Source organism: Artemia sp. Qi Xiang Cuo, chromosome 21 (genome assembly GCF_049724085.1).
Source record: "Artemia sp. Qi Xiang Cuo chromosome 21, ASM4972408v1, whole genome shotgun sequence".
Classification (NCBI taxonomy): Eukaryota; Metazoa; Arthropoda; class Branchiopoda; order Anostraca; family Artemiidae; genus Artemia; species Artemia sp. Qi Xiang Cuo.
Window position 1 is genome coordinate 12134570 of NC_142814.1, and position 26712 is coordinate 12161281.

The 26712-nt window shown below is 33.6% G+C and overlaps 1 protein-coding gene across 2 annotated transcripts in view; it reads right to left on the bottom strand.

Moving 5' to 3' along the window:
- Positions 1 to 1058: 1058 nt before the first annotated feature.
- Lk6 (MAPK interacting serine/threonine Lk6 kinase) overlaps positions 1059 to 26712 on the bottom strand; it is a 77055-nt gene continuing 51401 nt past the window's right edge. For both annotated transcript variants that reach the window (XM_089107146.1, XM_089107147.1), the window contains exons 6-8: positions 25786 to 25983; positions 18902 to 19110; positions 1059 to 4058 (exon numbers count right to left, since the gene is read on the bottom strand). In XM_089107146.1, coding sequence (XP_088963272.1) covers positions 3806 to 4058; positions 18902 to 19110; positions 25786 to 25983 — 660 coding nt within the window. In that variant the 3' untranslated portion in view covers positions 1059 to 3805. The remainder of the gene's footprint in view (positions 4059 to 18901; positions 19111 to 25785; positions 25984 to 26712) is intronic.

The following is a 26712-nucleotide window of genomic DNA, read 5'->3' on the forward strand; positions in this document are numbered from 1 at the left end:
AAAATCCCGTTGTTTCTTTATTTTTTTTGTACTTTTACTTAGCGTAACGAAAAATGTATATAATAAACATACAAATATTTCTTTTTTTGGTCGGCGAGAGGATTATCACTTTTAGAAACACTTTTAGAAATCACTGGCATTACTTGCATACAAAAGAATAAATTTCCGACAAAAATAAAATGTGGGTGGAACTAAACAATACCCTATACTTTTCATAAGGGTATACACTAGGTGGATGCTTGATGACGTTTCAAAAAAGGGTTGAAGTACCAAGAACATTGAAAATGAAATTTTAAAAAAATTTAGAAGAAATCGGGTATTCAATTTTAATGAAAGACACCAATGTACAGTTATTGTTAATTAACAGTTATGTTTAATTAACAGTTTTAACAGTAATTAAAAGTTATGTTATTGTTAATAGCAGGCAACAAATTCAGACTGAGAAAAGGGGAAAGAATAGCTGAAACATATGACATCAAACCGTTTACGAAGATATAGCTTTCTGTTTTTGTTATAAATAGACATAAGATGGATCCAGGGGAGGGGGGATATCTTTATTTCGATGTCCTTGGTACTTGGAGGTTCTTTAACGTGTTGTTTACAGGTATTGCAATATCTAATATCTGTAACTGTTACAGCAAAGTTTATACTTAACAAACAAAAATCGAAAAAGAAGATATGAAAACGAAAAGGAAAATTTCCTATATATATATATATATATATATATATATATATATATATATATATATATATATATATATATATATATATATATATATATATATATATATATATATATATATATATATATATATATATATATATTATATATATATATATATATATATATATATATATATATATATATATATATATACCCTTTAAAACTGACTTCCTTTAACAAACATTCCTCATAACGTCCAGTGGCGTCAATTTACAAATATGTGGGTGGAGGGACAATTTTTCTTTTTCCAGTTGCTTAAATGAGAATACCAGAAAAGAAGCATTTTCAATGAAAATACAAAATGCTATTTTTCCAAATTCTAGGGAGAAGGGACAAATACCCCCCCCCCCCCCCATTGACGCCACTGATACCATCCATTCTTTCCTTTATAAACATAAACATGATCTGGCTTTTCAAAATGGCTTACAGCAAACTGATAACTGAAATGCACTTAAACAAGCTTAATAAAAAATCATATTCTATCAAACATTTTTTTTTCAAACTTTATTTTACCCCTTATTATATATTTTATTTTTTCTTTACATTTGTACGTACTTAAGTAAAATAAAATTACAAGATAATCAATTTTCAGTAATCAAACATATGGAATATCACTAAATTTGCAGGAAGTGCACACATTATGAAGCTTATAAGCTTTGAGCGTTTTCAAGATATTTTCAAATATTGTGAAGCTCATAATCTTCATAAAGTTCATACACTTTCCATTATGAAGTTCATAATCATAAAAGCATTATGAAGTTCATAAACTTTGAGCGCTTTTCCTTTAAATTTTCATCCAGTCAAAAACAATAAATAAAAAAAGTACAAAAACAGTGGGTTTGTTGAGAAAAAACCCATTCAGGCATTAGCATTTATATCACATTTAATTTACCACCACAGGCAGCAACACGAGGATAATTTCTACGTGGAACAAAGATTCACTACTGTCAACTTCACTCAATATGTCACCCAACAACTCATTATAGATAGATCACACAAAAGAGCATGAGTAACGTACACGACTGGGAACTGGCGCTAGTTTCGAAAAAAATATCTATGTCGCCAAACACTAGATGGCGTTACTGTTTTGTTCGAAACTATCCCCACTTTCCAAGTTACCCATACTCTTCAGGCAGGGATGTATCCATGATTTTGTTTCAGGGAGGGGGGGGGGGAGTGGACTTATGGTTATTGGCCTTTTTCTCGGCAGAAAAATATAAAAATTTCAATGAGAGATCGAAAGCTATTACTTCTTAAAGACAAAAGGTTATTTTAAAGATTTCAAATATATTTAATTTAAATTAAAGCTTAAATTAATTATATGTAAAATGTAAAAAGTTGTTACGTGACATAATAAATATAAGTTTCCACTATAGCCAAATCTTTAAGATAAAAAATAGGATAATAAATAGTTTTGAAGAAACTTACATAGCATATACTTATGATATTGTACACGTCGGGCCTTTCACAAGTAAAATATAAAACGGTTCAAATTTGTACAGATTTAGTGTTATATTTATCAATTTATAAATAACTGATAATGACATAATAATGTTATAATTGAAGCTTTTGAAGCTTAAAATAGGTCAACAAAAAAAGAACCACATAGTGTCTCCAACATGCTGTAGGCAAATTTATTTAATATATAATTTAAGGTACTTATCTCTTTTAGTTCTTGGTCTATGTAGAACCGGTTTCTTTCTGTATTTCAGGATGTACTCGGTGATAATCAACTTAGCGTGAGAGAGATAAGCTACAATGTAGTTATATCTTATACAAGGTGAACATACACGTAAGTTTCAGGGTTATTGAACTAAACTATAAAAAAATAAAACAATATATATTAGTGGTTTTTGTTTATTAAACCAATTATTCACTGGGGAAAATGTTCATGAAAATAAACCAACTATGAAATTATTTACATTTTACCCTGCACTTGGCATTTTATATTAGTTTCCTATTCCACGCTTTCGATTAATAAAAAAAAGTGAGTTATAAAATCGGCATTGACCCCATTAGACATTAATATCCAATTATGAAGTTCATGACGATATTATAACATTAATTATAGGTCCACAAAGGCAGGGACGTCAATTGAAGGGAGGACCCCCCCCCCCCGCTATAGATTTCCAAAACACCTATTTTGTTTTGTCATTACAAATACCTTTTTTGTTACTTTTATCGGAATACTAACAAGCAATGTCCCTTATTTTCTTTGGATTAACTTCGCTACCCAAAGGCCTAAGGCAGGAGGAGCATAAGGAGTATCATAGGATTATTTCAACGTTGAGATGGTCAAATAACTTCGGAGCGTTAATTAGGGGGGGGGGGGGCTGGGGATTATCCAAAGTATGATTAGTTTCCTTGTTACCATACTAAGAACTAGAATTCTGGAATTCTAGTTTATAATAGAATTCTCAAAATTTTTACAATAAAATATAATTTTCTAAATATAAAGCTATTATAAATATTTATTTGTTTATTTAAGTTTGATTAAAATATTTATTAGGATCACGTTGGCTTTATGACCCTTTAGTGTACAATATCATACAAGTAAACAATGTTGGCAGAATTACTTTTGAAAGATAAAGCTCCGTTTTATCAAAAAAGAAGTGCAATAAATGTATAAAACAACTTATTGCTTGAAACAGACATATAGAGCAATTCAAACATTAAACTGAGAAATACAAGTTACACAGTAGCTAAGTCAGTAAGAAAAAGGGAAATGAAACACAATTTCATGTCTGTTTCAACACTCTCCAGACTTATTACTTTTCCACTGACAATGCTATATCAACTAAATAACAAGCGTTCATTTCAATCACGAATCGTTGGCAAAAAAATAAAATAAAATAAAGAAAAGCAGTTATTTTTTTACTGCGTTTTCAAAGGCAGAAAAAACAGTTTGATAAGCGGAGAAATCAAACTGATTATTGAGAGACAGAAATCATATCTTTCTCACTAAAAAAAAAACAAACAAATGAGCACGCATCTTTTACAAAACCAACATTTTAAAAATGATAATGATGTCGCCGCATTTTTTCATTTCAAATAATCCTGCTCAGTGGATACTATAGCCATCTACTCAATGCGTTCAGAGCGGCGACGACAAATGGCAGAGCCAGATGGCGGGGACAGCTGGAACGTCAGCTCTGAGCCAGGATCCCCATCAATACTTCCTGAACTCTCACGTTCTGGGCCAAGTCCAGAGTCTTCGTCATAGATTACCAAACGGGATTCAATATCTGCATTTAAAGAAAAATGCTGAAGATAGATCCGATTGACTGAAGCTGCACTGTCCACAAAAGCCGATAAATCCATAGCACTGTTGTTTCTGAAAAAAAAGGCATAATAAATTTGACCAACATCAAGTAGATAGCTTCATTTACCTAGTGATATTAAGCCTCGCCTTGATCGATATCATTCACCCTGCCACCAGCAGGACCGGCTTCGACTGGACAGCCAATCAGGTTTTCGACTGCTATCCAATCATAGCTGGCTGTCCAAAAATGACCCACCAACAAAAATGCTGCTGACAGGGTGAATGATGTCAATCAAGACGAGGCTTTACTAGTGAAGAAAAAGGATTCGCTGAAGATGTAAAAGTAAAATAGACAAGGCCTAGGGTGTTCTCTTTTTTAAAAGTGGAATATTTTTTTTTAAGAATGGGAATATAGTCTGCGACCCAAAATTAGAATGTCGAAGGCCACGGTAATAACAATGGTCGAGCATGGTTATAAAGCGTCAGCGCTTCGAAATTCTGCTTTAAATGCTTTCCAGAAGAGTTTCTACGGATAGTTCTAGGTTCCCATTTGACTGATCACATATCAGACAAATATCAAACAAATGTTTTAAAAATAGGTTTAGGTAGCCGGATGCCTCTAGGCTATGTATGATGATGTTGATGCGTGCTAGAAGCCTAGAAATCTAAGAACAGACGAGCAAGTTGATTGGTACTATTTAAATATTTAAGTTGGACGTCTGTATTACATACATTTTGTCTGTGTAGAAGGACAAGCTGAAGGAGCTCACGACAATATGCTGTCTGGCGTATATTATCAGTCAAATGATCAGACATAATCTGAAAGAGAAATGGGGTTTGATCAGAGGGGGTTTTAGGGGGAGGGCAGAGCCCTTGCACCAGGCTAAAATTTCAAATAAAAAACCTAAAATTATAATCATTTTAAATTTTTTTATTTTTATTAAGATAAAGTAATCAATAATAAATTGAAAAAATAAATGACGCAGAATTGATAAATTATCGACTAATAAATAAATTGAAAATAATTTTGTCAATAAATACAATTTTGTTCTTAAAATTTTCGGGAGACAAGGGGGGGGGGTTCCAATTAAGATTTTGCCTACAGAACAAGAGACCAGAACCGGCACTGGGTTCTATCCCACTTTCTATTGCTATAATGAAAGAAGAGTTAAGATGGTAAGGCAACGTTTTACGGATAAAGAATGAAAGATAGCCAAGATCGTGCTTTCGGCCATAAGGAACTATTTAAAGGACATTTCCATTTCATGGGAGGGGTGTGTAAAGAATGAAGCTTTGAATTGATCAGCGTAGAGAAGCGTATGTAGTTATTTTGGTCTGAGGCGGTTTGGCGCAGCCGTCTGTAAAGTGCACCTATTGCGGCTTTACTAAATCAGAACTTTAAGTACAGTACAATCTCTATAGCTATTATTTTATGAATAAATATTTTAATTTTTCTTGTAATAAATGCTTTAAAATGTATTCACTGTAAATTATTTCTAAGGCTAATTAAGTGCATAAGCTCCGCATAAGGAAACTTTTTAGAAAACAGTTCTTGCTTCGTAACATGAACAATAATTATGGTTAACGCATTTTGCATAGTGAGAACCTTTATCTTCACTTTTTTCATTGTTTTACACTTTTTCTGTAAAATTAAAAAAAAAACATGTTTTCAATAAGCCTTTTCTCAGTTTTCAATTTGGTGGTGAAAAAATGTCATCTGAAATAAATTTTGTAGATGGAATAAAAACGTCCAGAATTTTCGTCAAAAAAAAAAAAAAAAAACAAAAAAAAAAAACACCAACAAAAAAACGCCCAGAAACAGATGCCATCTGAAACTAATTTTGTAGATGGCATAAAAACGAAATATATCTTCACTTCTTTCATTGTTTTACTCTTTTTCAACAAAAATTAAAAAACATGTTTTCAATAAGCCTTTTCTCAGTTTTCAATTTGGTAGTGAAAAAATGTCATCTGAAACAAATTTTGTAGATGGAATAAAAACGTCCAGAATTTTCGTCAAAAAAAAAAAAAAAAAAAAAAAAAAAAAAAAAAAAAAAAAAAAAAAAAAAAAACGCCCAGAAACAGATGCCATCTGAAACTAATTTTGTAGATGGCATAAAAACGAAATATATCTTCACTTCTTTCATTGTTTTACTCTTTTTCAACAAAAATTAAAAAACATGTTTTCAATAAGCCTTTTCTCAGTTTTCAATTTGGTAGTGAAAAAATATCATCCGAAACAAATTTTGTAGATAGCACAAAAACGTCCAGAATCTTCGTCCAACAAACGTCCAAAACAAAAATGCCATCTGAAAGTAATTTTATGGCATCAAAACGAAATGCACCTTCACTTGACAACACGATATTTTAGCAGATTTTAAATAATTGAAGGGAAAGATTCGTTGATTTCTTAGAAAAACTGGAAATACAAGGAAAGAACTTAAGATAAAGGTTCTCCCCGTGGAAAATGTGGTAACTATGATTGTTCTACATATTATGAAGTAAAAATTGTTTTCTTAACATGTTTCCTTATGTGGAGCTTATGTCCTAGGAGTACACCGCAGCTTAAAGTTAGCTCATTTCTACATCGAGTCAGGACTTAGCTCGCTTTTGCACCAAGCCAGGACTAAGCTCGCTATTTCAACGAAAAAAAACTCACGTCCGTGAAACCAACCCCATGTTTTTGGGTTTATCGTTTGATTATTAACGGATGTATGAGCTTATTTGATATGAAAGATTCAGTATCCACTCTGCGTAAGCCGTTTTTAAGTTGAAAAAAAAAAAACAAAAAAAAACACGAAGCTATGAACCTAGAAGTTGTCGTTTCCTTAATGAGTGTCAAGTTCAACAGCAACGCCATATTGGCCAGATAATAATTTTTGGTTTTATTTTTAGAGACAAGACCACTAGGTCCAAAGAGCGTTGGATATATCAAAATAACCAAAGAAACGCTGTCCATCAGAAATACTGCGACGTTCTAAAATACAAACTGAGAAATGATATTATTTCTGAATATAAACAATTAGCCTACGTCAATTGTCAAACGGAATGGATCATTTTTCCATGACACATATGGCTTATTAATGCTTACCATAATAGTTGTAATTATTTTCCAATTTGCGAAATTATAACAATTCTTCTTTTCATTCATTACACTTGAGCATAAAAATGTTGGCGATTTCGATTTATTCATCTTGAAATAACATCCTATATCTAAAGAATGAGTACTTATGTATAATAAAGAATTAAGTTTTCATATTTTGGTATATTTCATTATGATTAACCTAATTTCACTTCGGGAGTGTGGTCGGCATAATATGCAAATACCAAAGAAGGTATAGAAACAAATCAAGGTTTTTCTTTTTTCAGGTTTTCAAATTTCAAAGAAGAGCGGGAAAACTAAAAAATAAATTTTGTCTCTATCACCTAAGCCTCGTATCTACCATTTTTATGATTCTGAGATAATTGGCAAAAACCACCTGCTAACCTTACTTCAAACGTAGGATCAGCATGGTAATATACAGCAGAAGATTCAAAGTGATTAAATATAAATCACTCTTTTAATACTCCCTTTGAGAACAGCTTAGTAAATGGCTTCTGGCAGTTATCTCGGAAGTAAAAATGTCGGATTCGAGCTTTAGGTGTGACAAGGACGTGAACAAATCCTCTAGACAATTCAATCCCAGTGAAAATTAACCCAGGTAAATTACCCTTAATATCTCCGCGCGTAAGATCGAGACACGGCAAAGAGAAAGTAAGCCATAAAAACAATTTTGTATAGGTATTATGGCAAATTCTCCGATTGGAAAACCTCCTCTGAAAAGTTCACCCCTTGGAAACTTCCCTCCCCATGGAAACATCACCCGTCGAAAAACCCCTCAGCAGAAAATTTGCCCCCCCTCCCACTCGAAAAATGTATGCATACTTCCCAATAACAAATACTATGCGTAAACAATGGACGAATTTTATAACTTAAGGACCTTGCCCCTGGTGCCTGGGGGGGGGGGTCATCTTATTTTCCAAAGGCATAGTAGTTGGGCCTTTCAACTAGGATGAAGAAAATACTATATCTCAAAATTTTGATCGAACGACTTTGGGAAAAAAGGGGCGGGAAGGGGGCCTAGTAACACTCGAAACTTTCCAATCACTTAAAAGACACTAGAACTTCTAATTTTTTGTTTGAATTAGGCCTCTCCCAATATTCTAGGACCACTGGGTCGATACAATGACCCTTGAAAAAAAAACCCGCATCCCTGATCTTTCTTCTGGATAAAAATAGAAAATTTCACATTTTGTCGATAGGAGGTTAAAATCCCTATATTAAGGCTCTGATACACTGAATCTGATGGTGTGATTTTCATTAAGATTCTTCGACTTTGAGGGGTGTTTTCCCCTTTTTTTTAAAACAAGGCAACATTTCTCAGGTTCATAGCCTTTGATGGGTAACTTGTATATTGGAATCAGTATAATAAGCCGATTCTTTTGATATATCTATTGGTGTTAAAATTCCGTTTTTTAGAGCTTCGGTCACTAGTGAGCCGCGTCGCTCCTTATTTACAGTTCGTTACCGAACTGTTTGAAAGTGTACCGGAATAACATTTGCATCCACCCAGAACAAGACCATGTGATGGTTATCAAATTAGTGATTGGCTGTGAGTTACGGGCACTTACAAATTATATAAAGTAAGATTATTTCTCTGCGACTACTGTAACCAGATTTCAATTCAAATTGTGAGGAGCCACCTCTTCCAGGGAGCATAAGTGCCGATTCCACCCTATGAGTTGAACCCCATCCAAAAGGGAGTCCCAGATACGCCTATGTTAAAAGAGGATTTACAGTTCTGTAAACATTTACTTGTCGAAAACATGTTGATAAATTTGCTGAACAGAACAAGGATTGTTTCAATCCTATAATAGCAGGAGAAAGTGCGCAGTAAATTCTGTTGTGCCAAAAACGCTTCAAGCGCCTCTTCTCGTGCTGAGAAAATGTGATTGACCGGAGAAAGAAGCCAAAAAACCAAGCCACGACTAATTTCTCTTTGCTTGAAAGGCTTTTTTCATGCTTCTCAAATAATAGATTCACTTAAGTTCAAAAACCCTAAACAATTTCACGCCTAACAACAGATATAAATTTACAAAAGCCACCCAAGGTTAAACAAAGGTCATTTTATAAAGAAAAACTACAGCATTTTTGAAACTGGCCTCTAATAGGTATACCTCTTTTTCGTTCTGTTGAGTCTGTATAAGGGTCAAACTACTACTGTAAAAAAAAAAAAAAAAAAAAAAAAACCATCCTGATGTAGATTTCATGGTGGCACCAAAATTCTGAACAGCAAACGGTGTAAAGCTAGGTAGTATTAGACAGGTTTCCAAAACATCAATTTACTTTATTCCTCTGACGTTGTTTTTCAACATAAATCTTAAATTAGAATATACGGTTTAGATTTTGTGACTGAAGTACAGACGTTATTTTGAAACTACTGTTAAGGTATCAATGTTACATATAATTGAAAAATATATATATATATATATATATATATATATATATATATATATATATACATATATACATATATATATATATATATATATATATATATATATATATATATATATATATATATATATATATATATATATATATATATATATATATATATATATATATATATATATATATATATGTAGGTTGCATTTCTCGAAATAAAACATTTCCCGTTACATTTTTCCTTTTTCAAATTTATTCAACGCCAACAGGAAGTTACACCTTAGTTAGTCAACGAAAATTAAACTTTTTAAATTGATATTTCAAGGTTATAGTTGAAGCCTACTTGAAGCTACCTTGAAGGATATGCTATTTCGGAAACCTTCCTGGTGTAAGTTATATTTGAGCTAGAAAATATAATTTTCTACCTCAGAGTCATCCTATCCCCTTCCTATCCCTATCAGAGTCTTCCTATCCCTATCAGTCTTCTAATCCCTATCAGTCTTCCTATCCCTATCAGTCTTACTATCCCAATCAGAGTCTTCCTATCCCATTCATATCCCTATCCCCTTTCTATCCCCATCAGTCTTCCTATCCCCTTTCTATCCCCATCAGTCTTCCTATCCCCTTTCTATCCCTATCAGTCTTCCTATCCCTGACGAGATAATTACCTCAATACGAATACACCGAAATCATGGGGACCGACTAGCTCAGGGAGGTTTCAAATTTTGTGATTCAAATCTTTCAAAAAATCTTTCAAATCTATGTTCACGTGGTCTTTAGATAAGCTACAGTTTCTTTTTTTAATAATGAAATTGCATCTTACACTCACACTATGTTATGAGTTCAATAGAAAGCGTTTCTAAAACCGCAGCAGAACCCCCCCCCCCACCCAATTGAGAGTCATAACACAGGGGATTCTTAAACTTCTTATATCGACTTAAGATTTTGTTAGGAAACCCAGACAAACTACGGGCGTGTTATAACCAAACTTGATACAGCAGAAAGTTTCTTCTCTCTAAACAGTACGATAACTCATTTCTGGAAATTGTCAGATACACCTTTTTGTTACGAGCATGACAAAATTAAACTGATACGGATACAACTTGAAATACATGAAAAAACAGAATCAGGTGTCCGGCAAATTTGATTCAAAGACAAAGGTTTCCCTATCCCATTCAGATTCATCTGGATGGCTCTTCTTGTTTTAATTGCGGTTTTCCGGTATTAGGGTGGATGACGGCCAAAACGTTTTTAGTCATAAGGGTTCCCTTAAACGGATTATTTCTTCAGCCTTTAGCCCAGTTAAATTTAATAATTTAATAAATTTAAATTTAATAACTGTTTACGAGTAAAGGTGTGTTTTCAAACTAATCGGAATTGGTTTTGGAACATTTGCATTGCTTGTAGTTACTAAAACCCTAAAAATTGCGCTTAAACCCTTGAAGCCGCAAACCGAATTGAATAGTACTAATATCTGAGACCAAGAGTGAAATTAATAAAATACTACTATTAATTAAATACGTCATTAATTAATAAAATATTAATAAAGTATTAATTAAATATTAATTAATAAAATACGACAGCCAAGTTGGAATTTCAGTAACTCATGTCAGCAGTAAGATTATACGAACGGCCGCAATGAAAAAAATGACTCGAAGACTGGGGATTAACCAAGGCCGTATCCAGGGGGTAGGGGGTTTGAATCCCCCCAAAATATTTGTCCGACTCGTAAAAAAAAACGTAATAAAACTGAATATAAGCAAATTTTTGACGCGTTTTAAAGTTTTTTTGTCACCCCCCCTAAAAATGGCTACGGCTGATACACACAAGGCCGTATCCAGGGGAGGGAGTTACCCGGTTTGAACACCCCCCCCCCCCGAAATTTTTGACCGAGTCGAAAATTAGTCTAAAAAATACCTGTAAAGACGGGAAAAAATCGGGTAACCCCCTCCCCCCCGAACAAAAATCCTGGATCCGCTCTTGGATACATATGATGTATGTAGCGTACATATACATCTATGTATAGTTCATTTATTACAACGTTAAAACTACCAGACATGATTTTTAAAATACATGGAACAACCACAAAAAAAGCAGCTCTAAATAAAACTAGAATATAAAACATTATGGTAGGAAAAAAAACGTTACCAATTGATTGCCAATACTATCCCGTCAAGTCAACTTTAAAACCATACGATACAAGTAATAACTAAAGCGCAGAGCATGCATTGCAATAGAAAGGCCTTTTTTTGGTGGAATTCAAATTAGCGGCTAGGAAAATACTGAGCAATAGTTAGAAAACTTGGATTGCTGTCGGAAAAGCCGCCTTTCTAAGCAACATGTGTTCTGGGCTTTAGTTACTACTTGTCTCCTGATCCTTACGTCAGTACTTGTGTACTATCGCGACCACACTGTTCTTCTTGATCTGTTGTAAAACCAGTTTCTCTGTGTGCACTCAGAGATAATTAGCTTAGCCTGAGTGAGATAAACTACTATGCAGGTATATTTTTATTAAGTATCTAATATATAGAGTTGCTTATGTTAGGTATTTAATATAATGCGTTCTGGGTGGCCGACTTTCCATAATTCTCTGTTAGTTTCCATAATTTTGTTACTAAAGTACCATATTTTCATAATATTTTGATATATTTCATAAGCTAATTATCTCCAAGCACACAGAAAAACCAGTTTTACAACAGATCATGAACAACAGTGTGGTCGCTATAATACACAAATATCCTTGTGTATTCATAATTATATGTTGTAACAAAACGTAATTAGTGTTTCTTCGAACCTGACTCCCCCTACCCTACCCTCTATATCCCCCAAAATCCATTAATGCATGCGTGCCTAAAATCAGGTTCTGACATAAATGCGTTTAGCAATAGCCCAGAGATATCCAGAAGCCCAGTTGCTAATCAACGTTGCTTAAGAGAAGTAGATTAACAGGTTCTATATCTGTTCTTATATTTATTTAAAATATCTCTATTACGACAATGAAGTTAGACAAATAAATATAAACCCGAGTCTGAAAAAAAGCTTCTCTTTGGAAAGAGGGGGACTGAGGCTCAAAGATCCTCACATGGGGTTTATGCCAGCCAAAGGCAGATCTAGAGCAGTCTTGGGACAGGGGAAGGCAATCTGACAAACGCGCGAATAATTGACCAAACTGATAAATCTATTTTTTTTAAGTAAAAAAGGGCACCAGAAAAATCTTGCGGCGCAGACCCCCGTCCCTGGATTTGCCCCAGATGCCAGCTAGAAATGTAAGGCTATAATTTTCAATTACGACCAAGCTATATGGGAATCCCTAACTTAATTCTCCGCTCTTTTGAAAATTTACAATTATGATGATACGTCCTTTTGATACCACTTTTATGACCCTTCAGGGAAACCAATTTTGATACATTACCCCTAGTAATAAATTTTTAAGGCAGCTACAAAAATTTAATGTATTTTGGTGACAAACACGAAGTTTTTAGGCTAACGTCACAATCAGAGTCGAGTGCGTGTCACGAGTCAGTCACGAGAAAACCACTTTAAAATCGAGTGCTTAATTTAATATTTTAGGAGACAACTTCCAACTAGGAGACGGGCTTGGCAGATAACTCAAGATCTTGTTTCCATGCAAGACTTCAGTAAAATCGATTCAAGGTCAAATATTACGACTATTTGAACATTTCGACGTTATTTGACGATTCCCGTTTTTTTCACTACTCAACCTTGGCGGTTTTGACCTCTCTTGCGCCCGGAGCAAAATATTGATTAGCTCCCCTGTCTCCCAAAAATTCCGGCCAAATTTTAACAAAATTTTCATTTATTAACAAAAGTTTTCTAAATCTGACTTTTCTCACTTTAAGGGAAAGATATGGGAAAAAATTAAAATTTCGGATTCAATTTGCTTATATTTACTGCCAACTGCGCCCTCTGCTTTATCTTAATAAAAATAAAATTACAAAGTATAATAAATGTATTATAAATGTTAGATTATTTATTTGAAATTTTGCACCCCTAAAATTTCTGTGCCCATGGCAAGTGTTCTTTTGCCCCCCCCCTCCCCCAACCGTCTCTGCTTCTAGACCGGCATGGAATAAAACAAAGAAAAAAGAAATAGTTGCATAACAATGAATAATCCGCAGGCCAGAAGTTTTAGGGTATTAACCTAAATCTTTGAAATGCTAGGAGAAAAACAGAATTTAAAATGGTAAAAAAAAAAAAAAAAAAAAAAAACGGTTTTGAAAATTTTACGGGACTTTAAGATGACAAAGAGGGATTGTACACTAGCTCACTTAATAAGGGCTATATCACAGGTATAAGAGAGGTGGTTTAACCTCTCTAGTCTCTACTATAGAAAAAAAAACTTCAAGAACGCATCAAAATCTGTTTTTATGCATTTTTGTTACGTTTTTGCAAGTCGGACAAAAATTCGGGAGGCGGGTTCAAACCCTGTCCCCCCACCCTAGATTCGGCCTTGTGTGGGGAATAAAGAGCGACGCTTTGGATTGGTTTATACGAGGAGCGTTCGCAGATGGGTTGGCCTCAGGTGCTACAGTGAGTTAATATGGTACCTGTGTATTTTATGGTACGAAACGCTGTATACTGTACAAGGAACTACTAATGGAAACCCGTCAAACGGGTATTTGGAAAAGATAAATGGATGGCAAAGCGTGGTTTGTCATTGAGTTTACAATATTTAAACTTTGGTTTTGTGGGGTTTAGGGGAAAAAAAGGTACCTAGGTTAAGTTACGTATTTAATATATGATATGATTTACCAACACACCCCCCCCCCCTTAATGTGCAAATATATAGCCCAAATTTGTTTCTAAACTATAATATATTTATCCTATTTCATTATATTTAATTGGCATTAACCAAACTTGACTTCTTTCATGTGTGCCATATAATGCATAAGTACCGTTAATATTAGTAATAGCATTTTCAATATGCTTAGTCAGAAACAGTGGTCAATGTCCGTTTAAAATTACGATTCCCAATATGCACCTCATTCTACGAACAAGTGAACAAAACTGCGAACACCACAATTTCAATTATTACGAAATTGAATCTATGACATCAAACTCCCAAATTTCACAAATGTAACCGTCAGATTCATGTTTGACTAGTAAAACGGGACTTGTTCTTGATAGCCTATCGAAACCAATGAGCCTAGTTATAGACTACTTTCGCCCGACAAAATTAAACTAAATTTCAGAACAAGGACAATACAAATTTTAAATTCATGCGTAAAGGGAAAAGGAAAAACAGTAAAGTTAAAGTAAACATCCAGTTTTCTTCTAAAAGTGTGACTGCCGCTCTTAAACGTTTTATGTAAAGAAATAATTTAATTGTTTTATTTAAATGTTTATATAATTTTGATGAAAAAATACATATTAATTAAATAAAGAATGTTATACTTTGCTCGTTAATTTATATAAGAAGATATATATACTCTCTTTTTAAAATTCAAAAAAAAATACTAGGATCTTGGATGTTAATTATATTCAACTAAATCGACAATTTAAGAACAAAAAAAAACAATACAAATTTTAAATCCGCGTTTAAAGGAAAAAGAAACTATTGCATGGCAAAATTAAATATCCAATTTTCTTCTAAAATTGTGACACCACTCTTAAACACTTTGTACAAAACAAATGCAATTTAATATTTACTTAATTTAAATGCCTTTATAATGAAGTTAAGAATGCTAATTTTTCGTGTTTTGTATATTAATTTGTGTAAATTGGTAAATATACTTTCTTCTTCAAAATTAAAAAGAATTTACTAGGATTGTAAATATTAATTATACGTAACTTAATCGACAATTTAAGAAGAAGAACAATACAAATTTTATTATCGTGCGTAGAGGGAAAACAAAGAATTGCATGGCAAAATTTAAGATCCAGTTTTCTTCTAAAAGTGTGACTGTCACTCTTTTATATTTACATTTATAAAATGTTTTATATTTATATAAAAAATAATTTAATTTTTAATTTAAATATTTTTATCATTAACTAAAAAAAGCTATTGTTCTAATATTGTGTGTGTTAATTTAAATAAATAGATAAATACATTCTCTTCTTCAAATTTAAAAAAAAATTACTAGGATCTTGAATATTAATTATACACAACTTAATCTACAAATTCAGAACAGAGACAATAAAACTTTTAAATTCGTGCGTTAAGAGAAAAGAAACAATTGCATGGCAAAATTAAACCGAGTTTTCTTCTCTAAATGTGACTGCCATTCTTCAACGTTTTACATAAAAAAAAATATATTTTATCTAAATGTTTATATCATTTTGAAGAGAAAATACGTACGAATTGATTACAGAACGTTAAAGTTTCATGTTTTGCATGTTAATTCACATAAATAGATGAATATACTCTCAAATTTAAAAAGAATTTACTAGGATCTAAAATGTTAATGCGCTGCCTAAGTAAAGAACAATGTTAGCACAATGTATTATTTAATTTTTGTTTTCTTTTTCCATATCAGGGCACTTCGTGTCGAAGGAGTTGTTGCAGAAACTTGGAGAAGGGCCCATTCGATTGGAAATTAGAACGGGTAGTGCCCGTTTTAATAGTCAAAAGTGATTGTAAGGCAGTTAATATCCCTTTAATGCCTACTTTTTTCCCAGATACTATCAATCAAAATTTCGAGATAACCATTTTGTTAAGCGTAGTTGATTTCCACATACAAATTACGTTTTTGACGAGGAGAATCCCCCACAGCCCTCAGGGCAAGTGTTGTAAGTTATACCCTGGGGGCATATAAGGTTTTTATAGATAGCGTTGTCGTAGAAACTTCAAAAAAGGCTCATCCGAATGGAAATTCAAAGGGCTAGTGCCCTTTTTAATAGTCGAAAGGGATTGGAGGGCAACTACCCCCCCCCTCTTACGCCAACCTTTTCCCCAAACACATCCAATCAAAATTTTGAAATAGCCATTTCGCTCAACGTAGTTGAAAGTTCTGGAAATTAGGTCTTTGAGGAAGACAACACTCCCCCCTATGGCTCTAAAGGCACGAGTTCTAAGCTATGGCCTTGGGGCATATAAGGTTTTTATAGATATTGCTATCGTATAAACTTCATAAAGGGCTCGTTGGATTGGAAAGTGCTAGTGCCCTTTTTAAAAGTCGATAGTGATTGGAAGTTAACTAACACCCATTCGGCACCCACCATTTCTCCAAAAATACCCATTCAAAATTTTGAGATAGCCATTTTGTTCAACGTAGTTGAAAAATCTGAAAATTAGGTCTTTGAGGATGACACTATAGAAAAAGTTTTTAAAATTAATTAAAATAAGAAACAATTGAGTGACGAAATTAAACACCCAATTTTCTTCTAAAGGTGTACCTGTCATTCTTAAACGTTTTACATGTATTTTTTTTTATTTAAATGCCTTTATGGTTAATTTAAGAATATTATTTTGTTATATTTTGTGTATTCATTTATACAAATAGATAAATATACTATCTTCTGCAAAATTAAAAAGAATTTACCAGGATCTTGAATATTAATTGTCCTAGTAAATTCTTTTTTAATTTGAAGAATATAGTATATTTACCTATTTATATAAATTAATACACAAAATATAAAAAATAAGTATTCTTAAATTAATCATAAATACATGTAAATTAAACAAGAATTAAATTACATGTTATTTATATAAGAAAAATTTACAATTTCAGAACAAGGACAATGCAAATTTTGAATTCGGGCGTAAAGAAAGTGATAAAATCAAACATTTAGCTTTCTTCTAAAAGTGTGACCGCCACCCTTAAAGCCTTTATACAAAACATATGCAATTTAATATTTATTTAATTTAAATGCCTTTATAATTAAAGAATTCTAATTTATCGTGTTCTTATGGGTTAATTTGTGTAAATAGCTAAATATACTTTCTTATTCAAAATTTAAAAAAATTGCTAGGGTCTTCAATATTGATTATACTCGACTTAGGCTAATCGACAATTTAAGAAGAAAAACAACACAAATTTTATTATCGTGCGTAAAGGGAAAAGAAAGAATTGCATGACAAAATTCAAGATCCAGTTTTCTTCTAAAAGTGTGACTGTCACTCTTAAACGTTTTAAATTTATAAAAAAATATTAATTTTTAATTAATTTAAATAATTTTATCATTAATTAAAGAAAGTTAATTTTTTATATTTTGTGTAATAATTTATACAAATAGATAAATATATATACTGCCACAAGAAAAGAAGGTTTCAAGGTAGCTAGTAAAAATTCAAGAAGCGCTAATTTAAGTGCTTCTATGTTTTTATGCATTAATTTAAATGTTTTTTATAATTAACTAACAATAACTGTACTTCAACTATAACTCATGGTAATAGATGGACATATGACTCGAACAGGGTTGTCAATACGGTCAGTTCCTAAATTGCCACAATTACCCAAAATTGCGTGCTACACAGCGATTTTCGGTGCTATAATAAAAAAAAATTGACTGTAATATTGCTAAAATAGCACTTTCGCGCTACAGATGGCAACCTAGACTGAAAGCCACCTGGATTTCTTTCAGCTTATTCTTGTTGGTTTTTACTTAAAATTCATTGATGTGCTCATAGAAAACTGGCATTGCAGTAGTTGATTCATCGTTTTTCTGGACTTGATCAACTTTAGCACTGAAAACCCTTTAAACCCACCCAAAAGATATTAGCATAAGCTCAAGAAGAGCCTTGATAATATCTCATAGATTCCAAGAACGACTAGAACCCGGAGGGCAAACTCTGTTTCCGTACTCCCTCACCTGCTCTTTTTTCTTAGGATCTGACTCTAGCTCAGTTGCAGGGCTGCGTGAGGGGCATTACTGCCCCTCACGTGTCTCAGAAGCATCCTTAAAACAAAGCACTGGCTGCTGTGAATTGGAGTCACAGGTTCGACAATATGGTTTAGAATTTATGTTGTGATTTTATAAAGCTGCAACAGGTTCATAGAGAACGAATTTTGAATATGCAAAAAAAACCATCATTTCAGCATTTCAAAAAAAAAGAGAAAAGGATTAGATATTTAATTTCGTCCAAGACGCTTCGGGTGGATTTGTCCTACTACTACTACTAACAACTCGCTGCACCACCAAGCTGACTGAGGTCAAAACAGCTGCGCACGCTCCTCCTCCATCCCAATCTATTCGAAGCCTCCCTCTTTACCCCCCCCAAGGAAGTATCCATTTCCCTTAAAGTTTTCCTTATGTCTTCAGACCCCATTCACCATGGATTCGTTAACTGAGTTATCATACCTGGAAATTTGATGCTAAAGCTAATAAATGAAAAGAAGAACTATTACATATATGCAAGTGAAAAATTTCTAACTATATCGTGGTTAGAATATTAAAATATGCAGTAAAGATTGCAACGCTTCACAAAGAACATAAACAGTAACAACAACAAAAAAACTTTTGATACCTTCTAATGACTTGTGGCGTACTGAGAGGCACTTTGGCACCGCCATTTTGAATCCAAGGGTGGGCCAATACCTTTTCAGCTGAGATCCTTTGACGGGGATCTTTCTGCAAAAGACGAGAAACAAAGTCCTTCGCATCTTCTGAGACTCCAGACCAGTCCTCAATCGGGAAACTGTAATTCCCTTCCTGGATGGATTCGAAAAGTAAGTCCTGAAATTGATTTGAGGTTCAACCATTTGTTTCGAAGTCGTTTAGGGTATCCCACAAGGAACAATATCTAACAATCTTTGTCAGAATACAATTTCGTGTGGGTTAGCCAAAATTAATACTATTAAATAAACAATATAGAAAGTAACAGGCAACGCTGGTTCTGGTTATACTCGGCTGCGGCAAATGAAAATCCAACATGTTATAAAGCTTAATCATACAGAAGAGCAAGGCCGTATCCAGGGGGAGGGTTTAAACAACCCCTATCCCCCCCCCCCGACGTTTTTGTCCGACTCTTAATAACGGTAACAAAAATGCATATAATTTCTTTGCTGCGTTTTTAAGCTTTTTATATCCATCCCCTCCTCCCTCGACAAAAATCCTGGATATGCCCTTGCAGAAGAGCAACAAATATGAAACATTTCGGGTTTTCTCCTTTTTTCCGTAAAGATTTTAGATACTTTCACCTAGCATAACAACAGATTTCTATGATAAAAAAAGGTACTATGCTAGAACTTTACTAGAACTAAGCTAAATTTTGAGAAATATCAGCCAAATTTCAGCTCACATATCATATATTAAAAATTTCTGAAAGCTCCCTTTGCCTAGCTCAAAGTCGAGGGGGGGGGGCACATTCCACCACGCTTGACAAGCACCACTCGGATTCCTCCACGCTTGACAGGCGCCACTTGGATTCCACCACGCTTGAAAAGCGCCACTTGGATTCCGCCACGCTTGACAAGCGCCACTTAGCTGTACGTGATTTCGAAATTGCGTGACTCCTCAGAGAAAGTTTGCTAGTAAACTGATTATTTTCCCTTACGATGTTGCTCAGACAGGCATATACTAATCTTTTCTATTATTTGAAAAACAATTCGAAAAGATTCAAACCAAAAGATTTTATATCACAAAACATTTTTTTTTTTTTTTTTTACTGATTTTAGAGATTATCAAGTACCTATGACAGGTAAAAAAAAAAATATAAAAAAAGACATACGTTTAAAATTCAATTTACAGTAGATTTTTGTTTCATTTTGTCTACTTTCAGATTGGTTAAATAGTACCTTTTATGTATATTTAAGATTTAAGTTTTTGATTTTTACCATCTTTCTATGTTTTTATTCCTATCAAGTCGGTATTATTTTGTGTTCTCATTATTTGAATTTCTGGGCTTTTTTCTTCATTTCCGCTGAAGACATATCGTTGATTAGGCAGGCGAAATAGCCTTCGATAAACGTTTACTTAGTTATTTTTTTTTAATTTTGTCATGGCTTTTTTGGCTTCAAAAATTTTAAACAATAATTGAATAAACATTTTTTTCCATCCAAACAATTTTCTATAATGACTGTGAAGGTAAAGCTAATTTTTTCATTGATAAAAAATAAAATAAACAAACATGACAGAAAGTAAAAACATTTCTAAAATTAAAGATGATTTGTAACTAAGGGAACTTACTAGAGAAATGGCTAATTTCCAAAATGACTAAATACAACACGCCAGAATATTTCTACGCAGTTATAACTGCGGTTGAAAATTTAATGCGACTAGAGTCAGGTTTCTAGGAATATGTTTTCTAAACTACGTAGGAACCCTGGCTAGCAACATATACTAATTTGCATGGTAGTTTTAGCAGCACTTTTTAAACTTCAACGTGACTGAGGGGCCGCTTAATTTAAAAAATCACCAAGTGGCGCTCGCCACACTTGACGGGAGTGAGTCAAAGACAAACTTGTCAAAGACAAACGTGGATATATTTTTTTTTTTTTTTTAATGACATTGCTAATAACTTGGCGAGTGGTAGCAAACAAATGAATGTGTTAAGTATAACATCACAAGGAAAAAATCAATAAATTAGTAAATAAATTATAGTAAAGAAATAAATAAGAAAGAACAGTTATCAAATGACAAGTATAGTTAAAAAGAAAATAATCAGTTAAACTTTCAAAAATTGAAGAGAAAGCCCACATAAAAAACATTGAGGACTCCTTAATCTGGTTAAAATTTCCATGTAAAAATCTGTCCAAATATGACCATTTAACCTCGGAAAAGTTACGAATATCTGGTTCTTGAGATAATCTTTGTCAAAAACCAACTCTGAGATTTTCCACTGACTACACAGAAAATGTTCTAAAGGGAAATTCTAATGAGTCATAGCATAAAAAGTTTTGATTATGCACTCAGATAACAACTAAGCTCATTCACAATTTCTGAGGTCTTTTAAGGCTGCGATATTAGGTCTTAGATATCTAGTTAGGAGTTTCGCAAAATATATGGAAACACTGGCTAGCAGCATTTCAAATGTTCACATTAAAATACTTGCGGGAGTCCTACATTTCCTTCTAGAATTCTGTAGAGGGAATTTCTAGATAATCAATTAGCAAAAAGTTAAAACTACTCACTTTATCTTTACATACATTTTTATGCTGAAATATTAGCGTTAGGGTATCTAGTTAGGGGTTTTACAGACTATATGAAAACACTGGCTAGCAGAATTTCAAATGTACATATTAAAATACTTGCGGCGTATTTCCCTCCAGAATTCTGTAGAAGGACTTTCTAAATGATCCTTGAGCAAAAAGTCAAACTACACGCTTTAACGTTTTGCAGATATTTTTATGCTTTAATCTTAGGATTAGGGGTACTTACCTATTATCCAGACCCTACTCAAGAATTTTGATCTGTGTGATCTGAGAAAAACCGGTTTGTCTGTCTTGCAGTAGGTTATAATTAGCTTTGTCTCATTGAGAAAAACTACGATGTAAGTAAATTTTAATTAAATATTTAATATATAGAGGTAATTAAGTTAGGATAGGTATTTAACATGAGTTGTGGATGGCCTGCTTTCCATAATTCGTTGTTGTAGTTTCCATAATTTCGTTTCTAAACTATTATATTTTCATCATATTTTGGTATATTTCACTAGGATTAATTTAACTTCACTTATTGGGTGGGGTCAGGATAATACGCAGGTGCCGCACTAGGACATCTAGTTATTCGGAGTTTCATATACTACATGGAAACACTGGCTAGCAGCATTTCAAATGTCCATATTAAAATAGTCGCGGCACAATCCTATATTTCCTTCTAGAATTCTGTAGAGGGAATTTCTAAATAATCAATTGGCAAAAAGTTAAAACTACACACTTTATCTTTACATACAATTTTAATGCTGAAATATTAGCATTAGGATATCTAGTTAGGGCTTTCCCAGACTACTTGGGAATACTATTCTAAACGTCCACATCAAAATACTTACGGCTTATTTTTGTATGGATGTATCTTAAAAACTGTTGCTAATAACCATACTTGTAATAATTCAGCTCATTTAATATTAAAACAGACAAAATAGTAATAAATAATCAACATAATTTAAAATAGAAGCTACACTAACCATCAAACAATTAAGCTAATTAAAAGAAAGAAAAAAAAATAACCCAGACTAAAACCAAAACTCGCAAGTTCAAAGTCACTACAAGAACTGCAGTAATTCAGCGCGCTAACCCACGGTATTTCTAGGTTTAAAAAACGGCCAAAATTCAGTAGTTTTCAACTAAAAATTCTGAATAATTTCAGCTTTTGAGAGACAATTTCAACAGCTAATTCACTCAGAAATAAGGATATTTGCACAACGACTTTTACAATATTCAGTTTATTTTACTCCTGATAGGCATACTTAACTAAGGAAATCCCCCTCCTCCATCCAGGTGCATTTAATTCTCACTCATGTATACTTAACATACTAAGTACACAAATATCTGGCAGAGAGACAAGCTCGTTTTGCACAGATAAAACAAATAAAGTAATAAATAACGAAATATATGGATAATAAATCAAAGAAAGAAGAGAAAAATAGACATAATATTAATTACTCACCACGCCGCAGCAGACATCCTACCCGACGATACGAAAGAAGAAAAAAAAATCTACCAGCAATGGGACAACAAAAGGAATATGAAGATCCGAGAAAGACCCATAAACAAAGAACATTAATAATAATAAATTTATATCCTTTCTCATATCGAAAAAACGCATTTGATAAGAAATGTAAAAATAAAAGCATATGTTTCTTAATCTGGCACTTTTTCAAGTCGCAATCACATGAAACAAAAGGTGATTATTTATTTTTATACCAGACAGGTCTTATTAAGTATTCGTCCTTGAGATAAAGCAAAATTACTGTTTCTAAGAGAAGGAAAGAATCAATAATGCTTGAGCCCCTAGAAGTGCCATATCGTTCAAAATGGATATCCTATGTGCAAAAACTGCATTGTCAGTTGGCAAAAAAAAGCTAAGCAAGAAAAATGAAGCGTTCTCTCGAGTTGCATCAATTATGTTTCCACATTGAGATATATAATGTGTTAATACTTTAGCTCAATAAGATAGCTACGAATTTATATAATACAATTAAATTAAAAGATGTTTAAATATGACTTCCATATTATAAACAGGGGGACCAATTCACGAAAACGTGGGGGAGGGGAGGGAGGATTTTTTCAATTTTGTTCTAATGAAGACACCAGAAGACATATATTTATAAAATCAAGGAGCATTTTTTAAATGGAAATACCAAATTAGATCTTTTTAAAAATCAAGAGAGGAGGATCGCCCCCTGTTCTCCCTAATTGTCACCCCTGAATATAAAAATAATGGGAATTTACGCGCAAGGTTTCTCAGTCGTTAGGATGCATTTCTTATTTAGATAAACAAAACTATGATAATTACATTAAACAAAAATTTTGCAAACAACAAATATTTGTTGATATATACTTTTGTTACTTTTTTCGAGTTGGACGGGATACAGCCTTGATATGGAATACACTTTTTTATTTAGGTGCAAAAAATGAAAAAAATGCAAAAAAAGAAAACGAATCTTTTATGCTATACAGCACAGCCGAATCTATGATCAAGGTTTTTAAAGTACAGTGGACAGCTGAACCTTCAATTTGGAATACAGTAAATCATTTTTTTTTAGGTAGTCTTTGAGATAGGGGTACTGAAACATGTCACGCCAAAAGGTTGCATCTGACACAGAGGCGGTTTTAAAAATTAATTGTTCATCTTTCTGGATATCTATCTGATGCCAAAGGATGGAGGCCAAATGAGCCTTCAAATAAATATAGCAACCCATGAGCCTTCAGATAAATATAGGAAAGGTTGGGGGGGGGGGTGAGAATTAATTGTTCATCTTTCTGGATATCCATCTGACGCCAAAGGATGGGGGCATCTGGGGGTCAGACTTTTAAGGACCAAAGATGGTTCTTTTTGACCATCAATCTGGGGATCAAACGAGTCTTCAAATAAATATAGCCTCCCATGAGCCTTCACATAAATATAGGAAAGGTTAGGGGGGGGGGGGCTAAGAATTAATTGTTCTTCTTTCTGGAAATCCATCTGACGCCAAAGGATGGGGCAAGACTTTTTATGACCAAAGATGGTTCTTTTTGGCCATCAATCTGGGGGCCAAACGAGTCTTCAAATAAATATAGCCTCCCATGAGCCTTCACATAAATATAGGAAAGGTTAGGGGGTAAGAATTAATTGTTCTTCTTTCTGGAAATCCATCTGACGCCAAAGGATGGGAGCAAGAGCTTTTATGACCAAACATGGTTCTTTCTGGCCATCAATCTAGGTGCCAAACGAAAAGCAGGCAATCCACAAATGGGGCGGGAAGAGGTCATAAGGAAGGATTTAAAAGGATTAGAACTTATGGGAAGGGGAATAGATTGAACAGATTTGGATCGAGGTGGAGCATGCGCAGCTTTCTTGGCCTCAGGCGACTTGGTACTACAGTGAGTTGTTAGTAGTAGTAGTATTCAAGCTAGGGGTACTGAATGATGTGTTATGCCAATAATGGCTGATCCCCTATTCCTCCTATAAAGTGAACACACCTCTCCAGAGAGGACCAGTGACAATCCCTAGAGGACTCTCAAGAGCAAAATACATTATTTTCGGAAGAAAAAAGTATTAGATATGTCCTTTGATCTTGGGTAAGCCGATATAAAAATGCGTAACTAGTGTCAACTCAAAAACAGCTTTTAAGAAAATATTCTTTGAAAGCATATAAATTTATTTTTCGAAAATATAGAAAGGCAAACTTGTACACAGCCAAGCACCACAGGGATTGAAACCCCTCAAATTGTCTGAACAACTAAATCCCTTAAAAACTTCGAAATAAATGCTAAAATGGCATAAAGCTCCGAGATACGAGAAACACTTATAAGCATCAAATAATCTGAATGTTCCACCCTCCCTTATAGTTTAAACTAATGGTGTATCCATGATTATTGTTCAGGGAGGGGGTACAAAAAACTTATAAAATGCATTAAAAATTTATTCATATGCATTTCTGTTACGTATTTAGGAGGTCGGTCAAAAAATTCGGGGGGACGGGGGGTGACCCGTTAACCCTGCTCCCCCTAGACAGGGCCAATATTTCAACTGCATACTCTTGAGAAAAAGGAGGTTTGTTCCCGAAAACTGTGGGAAGAGGTTGTAAGGAAGGGTTTATTGCAGTGAGAATTTTTCTAGAGAAATAGGTGAAACGCATTTTTCTGAACTTTCCATATAACTTTCCCAAATTTGTAATTTAATTACTATAAAAAGGTAATGTTCCAGAAAAGAAACGACGGAATATTATATCAAACCTGCTCAGAGAAAGGGGTCATCTGAGAAACTCACCTGACAAGCAACACAAGCTTCTCCTCTATCCCATCCGCACTCCCTGCCACAGCTCCCATAAAAAGGTGGATAGCCAACGAGAAGAATGTAGGCAATAATACCAAGCGACCAGAGATCGCAACTCTTATCGTACACTGACTCGGTATCCGAAACAAACGCATCAACAACTTCGGGTGCCATAAACTCAGCACTGCCCACCTGCAAACCAAATGGTACTGTATCAGAAAAAAACCCACATATTTAAATAGATTGTAAGCACAAGAAGTAATAAAAAAAAAAGAGTGCAAACAACAATCTTCTTTTTTTAGCTTCGAGACCAATAAGCTGATTTAGCGCAAAAGCTACATAACCATTAGAAAACAAAAGCCTTTCACTAGTATCAAGGAGGCACACTTGTGCCTCTATAAATAAAAAAAATAAATAAAAAAAGTTTTTTAAATAAATAAAAAAAGTTTTTTTAAGTGAAAGTAAGGAGTGACATTAAATCTTAAAACGATCAGAAATTATTCCGCATATGAAAGGGACTGTGACCTCCTCAACGCACTCACTCTTTACGCTAAAGTTTTTATTGTTTAAAAAAAGAGTTGTGAGAAAGTCAAACTTTAGCGTAAAGAGCGAGGCGTTGAGGAGAGACAGCCACATCATATACAGATAATTTCTGATCGTTCAGATACAGTGACCGTCATCACTTGTAAAAACTTTTGTTTTATTTACAGGCTGCGAAGCGGGGGTTTGGGGGCGGCAGCCCCGTATATGTGCCTCGTAATCCCTGGTACGTTTTAAGGTTCGACCTTGTAACTCAGCCTCTTTAACTCTTTAGAAAACGTAGTTTTTTTCAAATAATGTTTATATATACCTAGTCGTAATGCGTTTTTTTTTCTTAGGGGCCCGAATCTTGGGAGGAAGGGGTATAAAAATCGGAGTATT